This window comes from Dermacentor albipictus, chromosome 1 (assembly GCF_038994185.2).
Source record: "Dermacentor albipictus isolate Rhodes 1998 colony chromosome 1, USDA_Dalb.pri_finalv2, whole genome shotgun sequence".
NCBI lineage: Eukaryota > Metazoa > Arthropoda > Arachnida > Ixodida > Ixodidae > Dermacentor > Dermacentor albipictus.
The window spans coordinates 377,488,440-377,500,161 of record NC_091821.1 but is presented as its reverse complement, the minus strand read 5'-3'; the positions used below and the strand labels follow the sequence as shown (position 1 = coordinate 377,500,161).

At 45.6% G+C, this 11,722-nt stretch overlaps 1 protein-coding gene across 1 annotated transcript in view; it reads left to right on the top strand.

Annotated features, from left to right (window-relative positions):
• The first annotated feature begins 225 nt into the window (after positions 1-225).
• Positions 226-11,722, top strand: part of LOC135901778 (neural cell adhesion molecule 1-like) — a 159,070-nt gene continuing 147,573 nt past the window's right edge. The window contains exon 1 of the mRNA XM_065431636.2: positions 226-351. Within this exon, the coding sequence (XP_065287708.1) occupies positions 255-351 (97 nt within the window). The 5' untranslated portion in view covers positions 226-254. The remainder of the gene's footprint in view (positions 352-11,722) is intronic.

Below are 11,722 nucleotides of genomic sequence, written 5' to 3'. Positions count from 1 at the left end.
AAACAAAACGCATCGCCTTTTGTTTTTGTTTTTTTCGCCTTCGTGCGTATGTGCGTTTACTCGTTGTGTCGATCGTACTTTGGGAAAGACGTTTCGCTTCCGGATGGTTGCCCGCTGCTAAAAGACGCCGTTCTTCGAACGTTCGACGCTCGACTACTGTCTGCCTATAGGTGCTCACTTGTGCGTGAACGCGGGCTACGTGAATATTCGTTTGCTGTTGTTCCTTCTCGCTCGGTGCACTGGATACTCCTGCGATGATTGACACGAGCCCCCGCTTGTCTGCTTGGATTCTGCGCTGGGCGCTCACCTGTCTCGCGCTGCGAGGACCTCGGCCTGGAATAGCGTTTGAAGGTGAGCGCAGCCTTTTGCTTTCAAACCATCGCCTGTTTATATACCCGAAAGGGTTTCGTAATCCGTAAGTTCGTTTGGACGTGGACGCAATGCAGAGTTTTTGTTTCCGTTCGAAAATTGTGAGTCTTACAGGTAGAGGAACGCGGCAGAAACACCATCGACGAATATCGTGTGAACACATGCTGGTGCTGCGTGACTTATCCTTTCTTTACAAAAAGGCGACGATTACTCGACAGAAAGAGGGAAATCATTGATTTTGAACACGATGGTGACTTAGGCTGTCGAATACTCTTTCTTATGGATGTTATAGAAGATCAATGTGAAATTTATTGAAGAAAAAGAAGAAACGCCACTCACTAAATTTTGCGTTCTCTGTCGAGCTGCATATCTTACTGAAGTCGTATCTCTATTAATTAGTTTAATTACAAATCATTGATGGTCGAAATGTGCTTTTGAAAGAAAATAATTCACGTGATTTCTTGAGTAATCTGCGTACGGAAAGGAGTGGGCCAAGTGATCCTCTTAGTGGCGCCCGAATACATAGCGCCGTTTTCCGCGTTTCTGTTTGCGCCGGCATTCGCCGAGCGTCACGCCGTTCATCACAAACAAAAAGTTATGTGTTTCGGCTGATCATCGGTGGCGGTTGAGACTTGTACAATGTAGTAGGTAGACAGCTGCAGCAAATATAGATTGTATGATAAGACACAGACGACTATTAGGCCAAAGACATCATGCGCGGATGTCTACGAGTATATGTATAGTCCTCGAATCACGTTCACTCGAGTGAAACATAAAGAAGTGCGAGGCGTTTTTTTTTTAGCTTAGAAGTCAGCTACCGACGATTTGATTTTATCCTAAAAACGAGAAAAAAAAAACAGATTTCCTGATGGAAACGAAGGTTCAAACCGAAAAGCATCAATTTTCGTCATCAACTTCCGCGGAGATTGTACCGTGGTTTCATATTTTTTTTCCCCTCTGGTAGATTTGTTCGTGTGAAGTGTGGGCTCGAAAATGCAGGCGGCTGATCCAGATAAATCAGCGCAATTCACATACACACTGGTCTCGTTCGTAGAAATCAAATGAAATTTATTTCTCCTTGGAAAGGCATTGAGAGGGCAGTCGCATAAAGCTGCTCGAAAAAGCACCTTGACTTCGCAATGGGCCCTGTAGCGGGCAGCAGCATTTGGCCAGTATCCCTCTTCTGCCACACTTAAAACGAAACTGGTGCCGCTCGCTTCCGAGTGGGCTCCTTTTAAGCGAGTCAGCCAGTGAGAGGAGCTCGCGATCAGGACCTAAGCGGGCATAAATTGATACCGTATGTAAATAGCGTCATTTCCCACTACCATTTCCTTCACATATCCACTTCAGTCACGACGATGTACTATCGTGCTCGTCATATGAGCTACAACTCGCGCACGCTTTGCAAAGCGCTTAGGCGTTGTAGCCTATAATGAGTGCGATAGTGCATAGTTGAGTACGCGACTTTCTTTTTCCAGTTTTCTGCAGTCTTCTCAAGGAGAATAGTATGGACATTATGGCTCGAATAAATTGACCCTCGCCTGCGCACACAAAGTGCCTTCATTTCACTTCAGTGTGCTGCTTAATGCTACACGCGGCCACCTTCATCAAGACACTGCAGTGTTCCGCGTGCCTCCTCAGCAACGGCGGAAGAATACTCTTTCTTCCCCCTCTCGTAATGCATACAGCTAATGATTAGCTCGTACATGTACTTTCAGCCATCGATTCAATTCATCTTATGAAGAAGCGCAACATGGTGGTACAATAAATCCGTACGAGTGCATAATGATGGGAACTTATCAGAAAAATGCGGAAAGCCGCTCCCTACAAATTCGACTATCTTCGAATGGAGTACTCCGGGCCTTTGGGATAAGATCGCACAACTTCGATACATTTATGCGGAGTCTATTATACTTGAGGGGATACGGTCGGCCCGTAGAGAGACATCGCATACAGATAGCGACAGTCAGACATCGCCAGAGGGGAGCGACCATGCGCACGCACGCGCGTCCCCTTCACGCCACCACGGCGGCCAATTGGTCAAACGGGCGCCAGGACACGGCACGAAAACCACTTCGCGGGCGTACGAAAACCGCGCGGTATATATACCATGTCGATCGGAGGCATCGAACGAAAGGGGGCCAGCACCCGTGCGATGAAGATCGGGAAACTGCCCGCTTCCAATGTCATTGCCATCGAGCTCGCCGCCCCAGAGAGCCACTGGTCACGTCAGCGGGCGAACCCATTACAAGGAGCAGGCGTGCGTGGCGCATTTTTCTAGGCGAGCTGAGCATGCACACTCTGCTGGGTTTGCACCCGTGCACGGATGCACGGGTGCACGGATGCTGCTGCATACTAGTATACCTTTGACCTTTGTTTCAAATCTTTTTTTTTCAAATTCTCTCCATGTCTTTTTTTGTTTTGTGTATGTTTTCTTACACGCCTACGTTTGTGTTTTGTACATATGCCACGCGCTCGGGAAGGGGTGGGGGGGGGTTGCGCAAGGGCCGTAGTCTCACTGTACGTCGCAACTGGTGGTAGTCTAGGAACGGTCGCGGGGACGGCTTTGATAGCAGGTCGAGACGCAGGCCTTCCTCAAGTATGGGGAGTTGATTTGCGGTTGAGAAGGTCAGGCATTTAGTTTTGTTGGCACTTTGGTAAGTCAAGTGACGCGCGGAGGGGGATCTGTGAGGGAGAGCTGATCGTTTAGCGAAGGGGGATACGTTTCCAGCCGTGTGACGGCGTGTGCACCCGTGAAGCATACGGAATATGATGCGAACTTCTCAACGTGCTAAAGGAACAAACAAACAAGCAAAATATAAAGTAAATAAAAAGGGCAAACTAAGCTAGCTAAATATATAGTAACATAAACAAAAGGATGATTATTGGTGTATCCAAAGGATGGTAAGCTTTATAACGCACCGAATGATATCTAGGATGAAGGATGCCGAGTACGACAGTAAGTTTAAAGAAGGTAAAGTTATTTCATTCAAAGAATTTTGAGCTGGCGGAAAGACGTCGCCATGGGTGTGCACTGTGGGGAGCGAACTCTGTCCGTAGTTTCTCCCTTTTCAGCCACGAAACTTCCTAAAAAAAAAAAAAAACATTTCATAATGTTTATTGTATGCAAATGGAAAGCTGGCTTCCCGCGTGGTCTTTGCAGTTGAAATACCAACTCAGCAATGCAAATGAAGCGTAGCATGATTCCACAGATATTCAAAAGTGAGGCAAGAACTCTCAAACAGTTCATTCTTCTTTTTTTTCGCCACCATCACGTTTATCAAACACTTATATCTTTTGTTCCGACGAAATATTTTCTCTCTTACCTACGATTACCTTCCATGAGAGACAGAGCAGTATATTTCAGGCATTTGCACAATCGTTAACATAAATTTACACGAGGTTAACGCCGCCTGAAACTGCATTCACGTTTTTAAACTGCTGAAGTGGCAAACCGAGCCGGTCTGAGTGCTAACTCCTTGGGTTTCGAAAGCGCTGGAGCAAACAATGGCGAAAAGTGATAAAGAAGGAATCATGATTTCCACACAACAAGCGTGGCCCGTCATGCAGAAAAAAAGGAACGAAAATACCGATAACGTAAACCAGAATGACGGAACAAGATTCGAGAGAACATTAGCTATGCAAATGACGGCGTTGACTCCAGCTATGCGCTGCCAAAGAGTGATGCATGCCCTCGAAACCCGAAAGCCCTGGCCAAACAAGCTATTTAGTATTATTTGGTCTTGTTTGCATGGGCGTATTGTAGTTTTTATTGCTGTTCCATTGTGCATGCGTGAGAAGCAACGTTTCTTTTGTTTTTGTTTTTGCTATTAAGAGGCTTCCTTTCGCCGAACTGAACACTCGGCTGTGCTCAGCAAGCAAGCGAGTTTGAGCATGACTGAGGGTTTACTCTGATGGACAGTTCTCTGCTTAACTCGATTAAAGGCTAAGCGCATGTTCAGCAAAGGAGCCCAATATTCCCGCCAACACTCACTTTTGCGTGCACAGTATATAGAGCCCATAGAGCCCTTGTCTTTGAGTGCAAGAGTGGTGTTCACCGGCGTGCGTCAGCGCCACCTGTATATCGCAGGCTCCGCTGGTTAAAGACTGACGTGTTGCTGCGAATGCACAGTGGTAAATGAGCATGCGTGGCAAAGATGTGGCCACGGCGGTGAGTGACAGAGAGCCAGACTGTAGCTGGTTACAGATATTGTGAACAATTAATTATTTGCCCTCGATAAATTGGGACGAGATGAACACGCAGGGCCAGCGCCAAAGTTTGCTGTGTAACGAACGATGCCCATGCACAATATGGGCAAATACAATTGCTGCAATAACAACAACAAAATCACAAAACATCACTTCGCGTTACTGTCCGTCACATAGAAGCACATCCTTCGTGCACCTAAAACGAAGCATGTATTCGCCAACTAATTTTTTTTCTTCTGATGCATATTCGTAGTCGGAGTGCTGCAGGAAACGTGCCTTTCTTTTTTTGGTAAGAAAAGCTCCGAACAATTTGATTAGTGCCGCGTCTTGAAAGCCACAAAAATGCATCTGTTAGCCAACGCTGAAAAAGACAGACGTCTCGCGCCGCGATCAGCCGATTTCCTCCCCCATACGCGTGCCTGCACCGATACGCGGTTGACCTTCAATCGTCATTTGTTACGTGAATTTAGGCGTCGACACAATAATTTTGAAACCAGACGATGGTTCTCTCGTTTTCTTTTTTGCACGTTAAACTGCGTACGAAGCAAATACTTGCGCCACTGAAATCCTGAGTGAGCCGATGGTTTGCTAATTGTGCTAATGACAAGCACGAAAAGTTGTTTGCAGTTAAAGTGAGAACTCTTTATTTTATTTTTTATTTGTCGCCTTGTGTGATAAAGCTCGGCTTGGACTGCATGGTGTTGCTGTTCGTGCATTATATCGTATGTGCATCTTCCTCATCTGTGAAGATGCTCATCTTAGACTGCATCGTGTATGGTCATGTATTGTCCTGCGTGTGTTTGGAACTCTGTATATGCGTGTAATGTTGGCACTCGGTTGTGGTGCAACTTGTTGTCTTTCATCTTCCTATGCTCATGTGTGTATCGGACTGCATGCTATACATTTTTCGAACTTACGACGTTATTCATTCTTGCTTCGCAATTCCTTTCTTTATTATTTTTACTATCAAGGGAAAAGTGCTAACCGCCACCATTAGATGTGGACTATATTTCTTTATTTTATCTCCATTTCAGCAATAATAAATAAAAGCGCGACACGGCATAGTTCGAAAATTTTGGCGCACTAATAGTCACTCGCGTGAAGGAAGGAAAAAGGAATAAAATGACCGAATTATTTACATATAGACGATACGCTAAATCTGTATTTCTGTAATTCTTTCCGGCTGATCAGTATGAAGCTTATTTGTTAATTCCTTCTAACAGAGTGTAAATTGCGGCGATTGCTCGGTCCTTTGTCAAGTCAGGGCTTCAAGTATGTCGCTTTGCGTTACATACACCACCCGTTCAATTTATTCGAGACCTCAGATCAAAGGCTCCGCGAGAAACCCGCAAACGTTTCATTTCACCACAGATGACTTCGAAGCTTGTGGCATACTGCCAGTCGTAAAGCTGATTTCTTCATAACACCTACGTGTTTTATATACTTGTAGGTTCAAATGCAATGTCTCTCTCAGCCATTTACAGCGTGAGCTTACGTTGTTCGAATTGTATGCAATGCCTTATGCGCAGGGAATGCTCACAAAGGGAATTTTTTTTTCCGCTGCGTTAGCCAATTCTTCATTCAATTGTAACCATGCATATATTCAGCAAATGAAGAATTCCTTAGCTCAAAACGTAGAAAAATTAGTGCGCAATTCCTTGTAAGTTTGTTCAGCGAAGGCATTCTAGTTGTGAAACAGTCAGACGGAAATTCACGAGTACTGTGTGCGCTATAGATGACATTCTTGGAGAAAAGCCTCGGGCACGCCCTTTGTCACCCTACGGAACGCATAAAATAGCGACAAAACTTATGGCAGCGGCATCGGTAGGAAGCTGCAGGATCGGTGAAGAGAGAGAGAGAGCGCGAGAGCAGTGACACGAAAAAGGAAGTTTGCGTGAAGGACCTTAGGCATATCGCTTTAAATAATTTGCAAGCTTTAAAATTAGTCGAAAAAAATTGATCTCCGGATTCGGCATCTCGCTTTATGGTACCTTATCTGATGAAATTAAAAAGTGAAGCTATTAAGACACACTATCTTACAGTTCACTACTTATCACAAATATAAGAGCATTTCCTTTGCATACTCGTTACTTTTGAGGTAGTAAGTATTGTAAGTACTTCCAACTCCTATTCTCGTCTTCTCTTCTTCTTTCGAGGTGCAATAAAATTTAGACAATGGTAGACCTAATTCGCTGTAAGTCGTAGCATGTGCACTGCACAATATTTATAACATGTCCACCGAATGGCGCAAGAGCACGCGAGACAAGGTATATGTGAGAAATCAGCGTAGCAAGATTTCAACGTCATGGGCTTGCGCAAGGTGCAGGGATCGCGCATGCTGTTCGTTCTTTTTTTTTTCAAGTTTTGATTTCAAGCGCACCCTTTTGAAATCGTCAGGACATATACGTTTCGCCAAAATACTGAATATTGATTGCTTAGTATATATGTAGTACAGATTGCCTACAATTATTGCGTTCAGGAAAGCAGCACGGGAGTGTTAACTAAGTATTATCAAGTGCATGATACGTCATGGAACAATAATAAATCTTGATTACCAAAACAAAAAGCTACAAGCCACCGGCTTGTTCGGGTTGCGGTTACTAACTGAGCACCCGCATAAAGTATAGATTTTTCGTGGTTACTGAGAGGTCAGTGTAAATTTGTAACCTATAGGAAGAGTTAGCAAGTTGAGTAGCTGCTATTTCTTTAGTATAATTTCTTTTTCAAAGCGCGTGCAAGTTTTTGTTTTTGTTGTGCAATATATATATATATATATATATATATATATATATATATACGTTGCATGCAAATGAAAAGACACCGCGTCATAGGGCGAGGGCCAGCAAACCACAGCACACAGTCTTATACATCCACGAACATATAAATAAAGAAGACAATCATAAGTCGCACCACAATGAGCTTGTAAACAATGTCAGCAACACTTGGAAGCGGCCATAATGTAGACTGTGAGGAGCACATAAACAGATGAGTATACACAGAATACAACAGAGTATAACACGCAGTATAGAAGCGGTAATAAAAGCAAATAATAAAAGCAAGTTGTAGTTACGTCATGTGGCTATTCAAAGTGATATTTAGGACTTGTTAAGAATGCCTGTGTCTTCGTAAAAACGTTCGAGTGCGTTCAATGCTTTTCGCTACGCTATTTTCGGTGGCCATGGGCCCAGCAACTTTGCGAGTAGGAAAGGTCGGTGAGTATCAAGGAATTGAAGCTCTTGTTCTAGCTGCCATCTTTGCGTCACATATATGGGGCGTTCGAGGAGTAGATGGCGAGCATCTTCATCGTCGTTGCCACAGCAGCAAGTCGGGGAACAAGACCAAAGAGGCGTGTGTAAGTAAAATATTCAGTGTTTAAGTGACACTTTGGGCATTAACCCATTAAAATAAACAAAAGAAAGCGCCTTGCAGAAGTGCAGAGCCGGTGCTCAATGAAGTCGCGTGACGCTTCAGTTTGTGTGGGCGTTATTTGAGCGTGCTTCAACCTATGCTCACTGTGTGGCGCGCCTGTTCGTGCGTGTCTTCTATCATGGTTACTTAAATGTAGCTTCTCACTGTCACCCGCCATTCTTCTCGTCCAAGAGCCAGGCGCTTCGTCAAATCCCCAAAGTTCTCCCGCAGCCGGCAGTTCTCGATCAGGCGGTGCCTTTCCAGTCAGGTACGGTAAAACGCCGTGGCGTTCCATAATGATGGAGCGCCCCTTCGCTTTCCAAGCGGATACGAAGTTTCCTTGTCAAAAGCCCGTCAAGTGTACCCTGGCGGCTCGTTTATCAAATGCGCTTTCAAACGTGATGCCCAGTTTTTTTTCTCCTTTTTTTTGTAGCTCTTCTGTTGGTGCGTGTTGTCTATCATAGTACCGCGCATGGGTGAAATCTCTCTTGCGCGATATATTGCAAATTTCTTTATGTAGATCGATATTTGGCAGGCAACGAAGCATTACTCCATACACTTTTTTGAAGACTGTGATAGTTGCAAGCTTCTTACTTTTGTGCACATGTGCAACGGTATAATACGGCTGCGCGACACGGAACGAAGAACAGCCTGAGAGGAAATCGGAAAACAGACAGCCCTGTTTATTGTTTCTAGTCTCTCTTACTCTTGTTTATTAACTCCCCATCGATAAGAACGTATTGTTTCTTTCACCTTTTACACGCTGTTTTTTTTTCGCTCAGTATGCAAAACCAACAAGCTCAACTTTCTTGCCCTGCTGCGCCGCTGTGATTTTCACTGCACTGCTAGAAAGAAAACAGCGCAAAATAACGCTTATCACTCTTTCTTGTGCTGTTTTTGGCGCTGTCTTTGTTGTAATACCATGCACTATTTACCTTTACTTAGAGTAATAATAAGGGGCTGCTCAAAAATTATTGGCACATTGCATCAGTATAGTAAGCGCTAAGGGTTGAATACGCTAAAGTTCATTGTTTTGTTTTGTTTTTATTGGGCAGGCGAGCGGTGGGTATGGGACACAGCGTTAATAATAAGTCAAACGTTGCAGCGTGTATAACCTAATATTACGTTTAATGATCTTCAGTAGCGGATCACAGAGGTCACAGTCGGTTCCAGAGCATCTGATAGAGAACTCAGTTCCACGCTGCGACAGTAGGCGTTGCCATGGAGACGGAACAAAACCCCTGTACCGAAAGGTTTCTATCCCGTTAGGAACTGCAAAAAGTCAAAATTATTCCGCGGCCATCCTGTACCGCTTCTAGACCAGCGCAGGTGGAGCGGAAGCCCTTGTGTTGCTTTCAAGGTAGCCGTGGTTATGCCTAGGCGGTATTTCTTTCTTCCTATTCGATATTGTTCCAGCTAAGCACTGAAGTTAAATATTCTCGTTAACACCTCATTGAAATTACTACTGGTATGACGAGTCACACAGCTGCACAAGCCACCACAGACCATGTCCTGCTGGCGAAACTATGGTTTACGCTGAAAAACATGACTTATCCTTCACTCCGTTGTTCCGGGTGTTGATTTTGCCACGTAAAGGAGAATAAAGAAAACGATAGTAAGAAACGAATGCCATTTGGACGAGCAGAATGGAAGTATACGACAATGACTTGGACGTCTAAAGGTTATCTCACGCCTTTTGTGCCGTAAACATCTATTCTCTTCCTCTCGTCATCGCCTGGCGAGAGCAACTTTCAAAGGAAGAGGGACGAGCAAATTTATCGTGCGGCTTTACCGTCGGTAAAAGAAGGCCATCGGTGCCCGGCGGCTGTGAAGTGTGGCTGCGTATGGGGGCAGCTGTACATGAACGGTGGCGGCAAATGCGCACACACACACACACACACACACACACACACACACACACACACACACACACACACACACACACACACACACACACACACACACACACACACACACACACACACACACACACACACACACACACACACACACACACACACACACACACACACACACACACACACACACACACACACACACACACACACACACACACACACACACACACACACACACACACACACACACACACACACACACACACACACACACACACACACACACACACACACACACACACACACACACACACACACACACACACACACACACACACACACACACACACACACACACACACACACACACACACACACACACACACACACACACACACACACACACACACACACACACACACACGCACGCACGCACGCACGCACGCACGCACGCACGCACGCACACACACAGGCATACAAGGCACAGACACGCATAAAGGCACATACACAAACACGCACAAAGGCAGGCAAATGCACACACACACACACACACACACACACATGGGCATACACACACACGCACACACACCCGCACGCACGCACACGCACACACGCACACACGCACACACACGCGCGCGCAGTTAAAAACTAGCGGAAAGCAGACCTGGCAGATGATGAGGCGCAGCCATGGCAGTTTTGTTAACTGCTACGGTTTTGGGCTCAGGCTCAATCGAGAGCAGCGGCGCTTCTAAAATATTTCCGGGCAGTGTCTTTCTAATTTTTTTTATTTTCTTTATTAAACATAAAGAAACGGTACCTGATTTCTCTTGTCCTATGTCACGGGGTAATCTTTTCTGGAGCCTTTCGGGTTCGCATGACCGCGGACAAATAATTTAGTGGTGAGATCAAAGGAATACGCCGCGTTATTGTATGGCAGTCGCTTTGTTTCTTTTTTGTTATTTTTTGGGTTGCGTCGTTTCCATGCGAGTGGTTTTCGTCCGGAATTGCTGTGCATACTATTTTCATATACCAGAAGTTTTACGGTCGCACTCATATTTAGAGCAAGGGCAATTATTCTCCGCCCTCGTCGCTATCTGTCGGCGTGACCAGGGCAGTGAATGCGGGTTCACTACGCCACGACGGCGCCACGACGAGCAAACGCTGGCGGTAAGAGTGCAAGACGAGGCTGAACGTTACTGAGGTCTCTCTTTTCGCCACTTCCCGCAGTCTCCGACAAAAAATGGCTCCCACTTAGAAGCGTTGCAGAGTCAGGTCTAAAGGCGACCAGCGCTCACACAGCGCAACGTCGTACAGGTGCCACCATGGCGATCTCGGAGGCCACATATTTAGACTTTCGACGATTTTACGACAGCAAAATTATTTACCGCTTATCTTCAAGCATATGTGTCCAGCTTCTGTACTGAGGGGGACAGCGATTTTAGGAGGCAGAAGCGGATGCACTGCCAGTTTCGAAGCGCTCCTGGTCATAGACCAGTGCCATGGTTAGACGAGCACACCGGGCTATGGGCAAACGTTGATTCAGGCACGCGTCTGTTGTCGGTCGAAGTGTCGCGTCATTTTCGGAACCTCCCTACCGGACAGTGTCAGCATATTTTAGTTGCACCCTCACGCAAGCACAGCACCTCCTATCCAACGCGGATTTCCCATGCCGAACGTAACAGTGTATGGTTGGATCGGTTTCTGTATTTTAGCAGTCTCATGGAAAAGGTGCTTCCGGTATAACTGCAAGTCTTCAATTCAGAAGCGATTCCGCATGACGCCTAAAATAATACAGCCTAAGACGTGAAATGAAACGTTAATTACACCACGGAAGCACGAATCTGGTCACAAAAAGCGGTGGCGGATTGCAGCCCCTA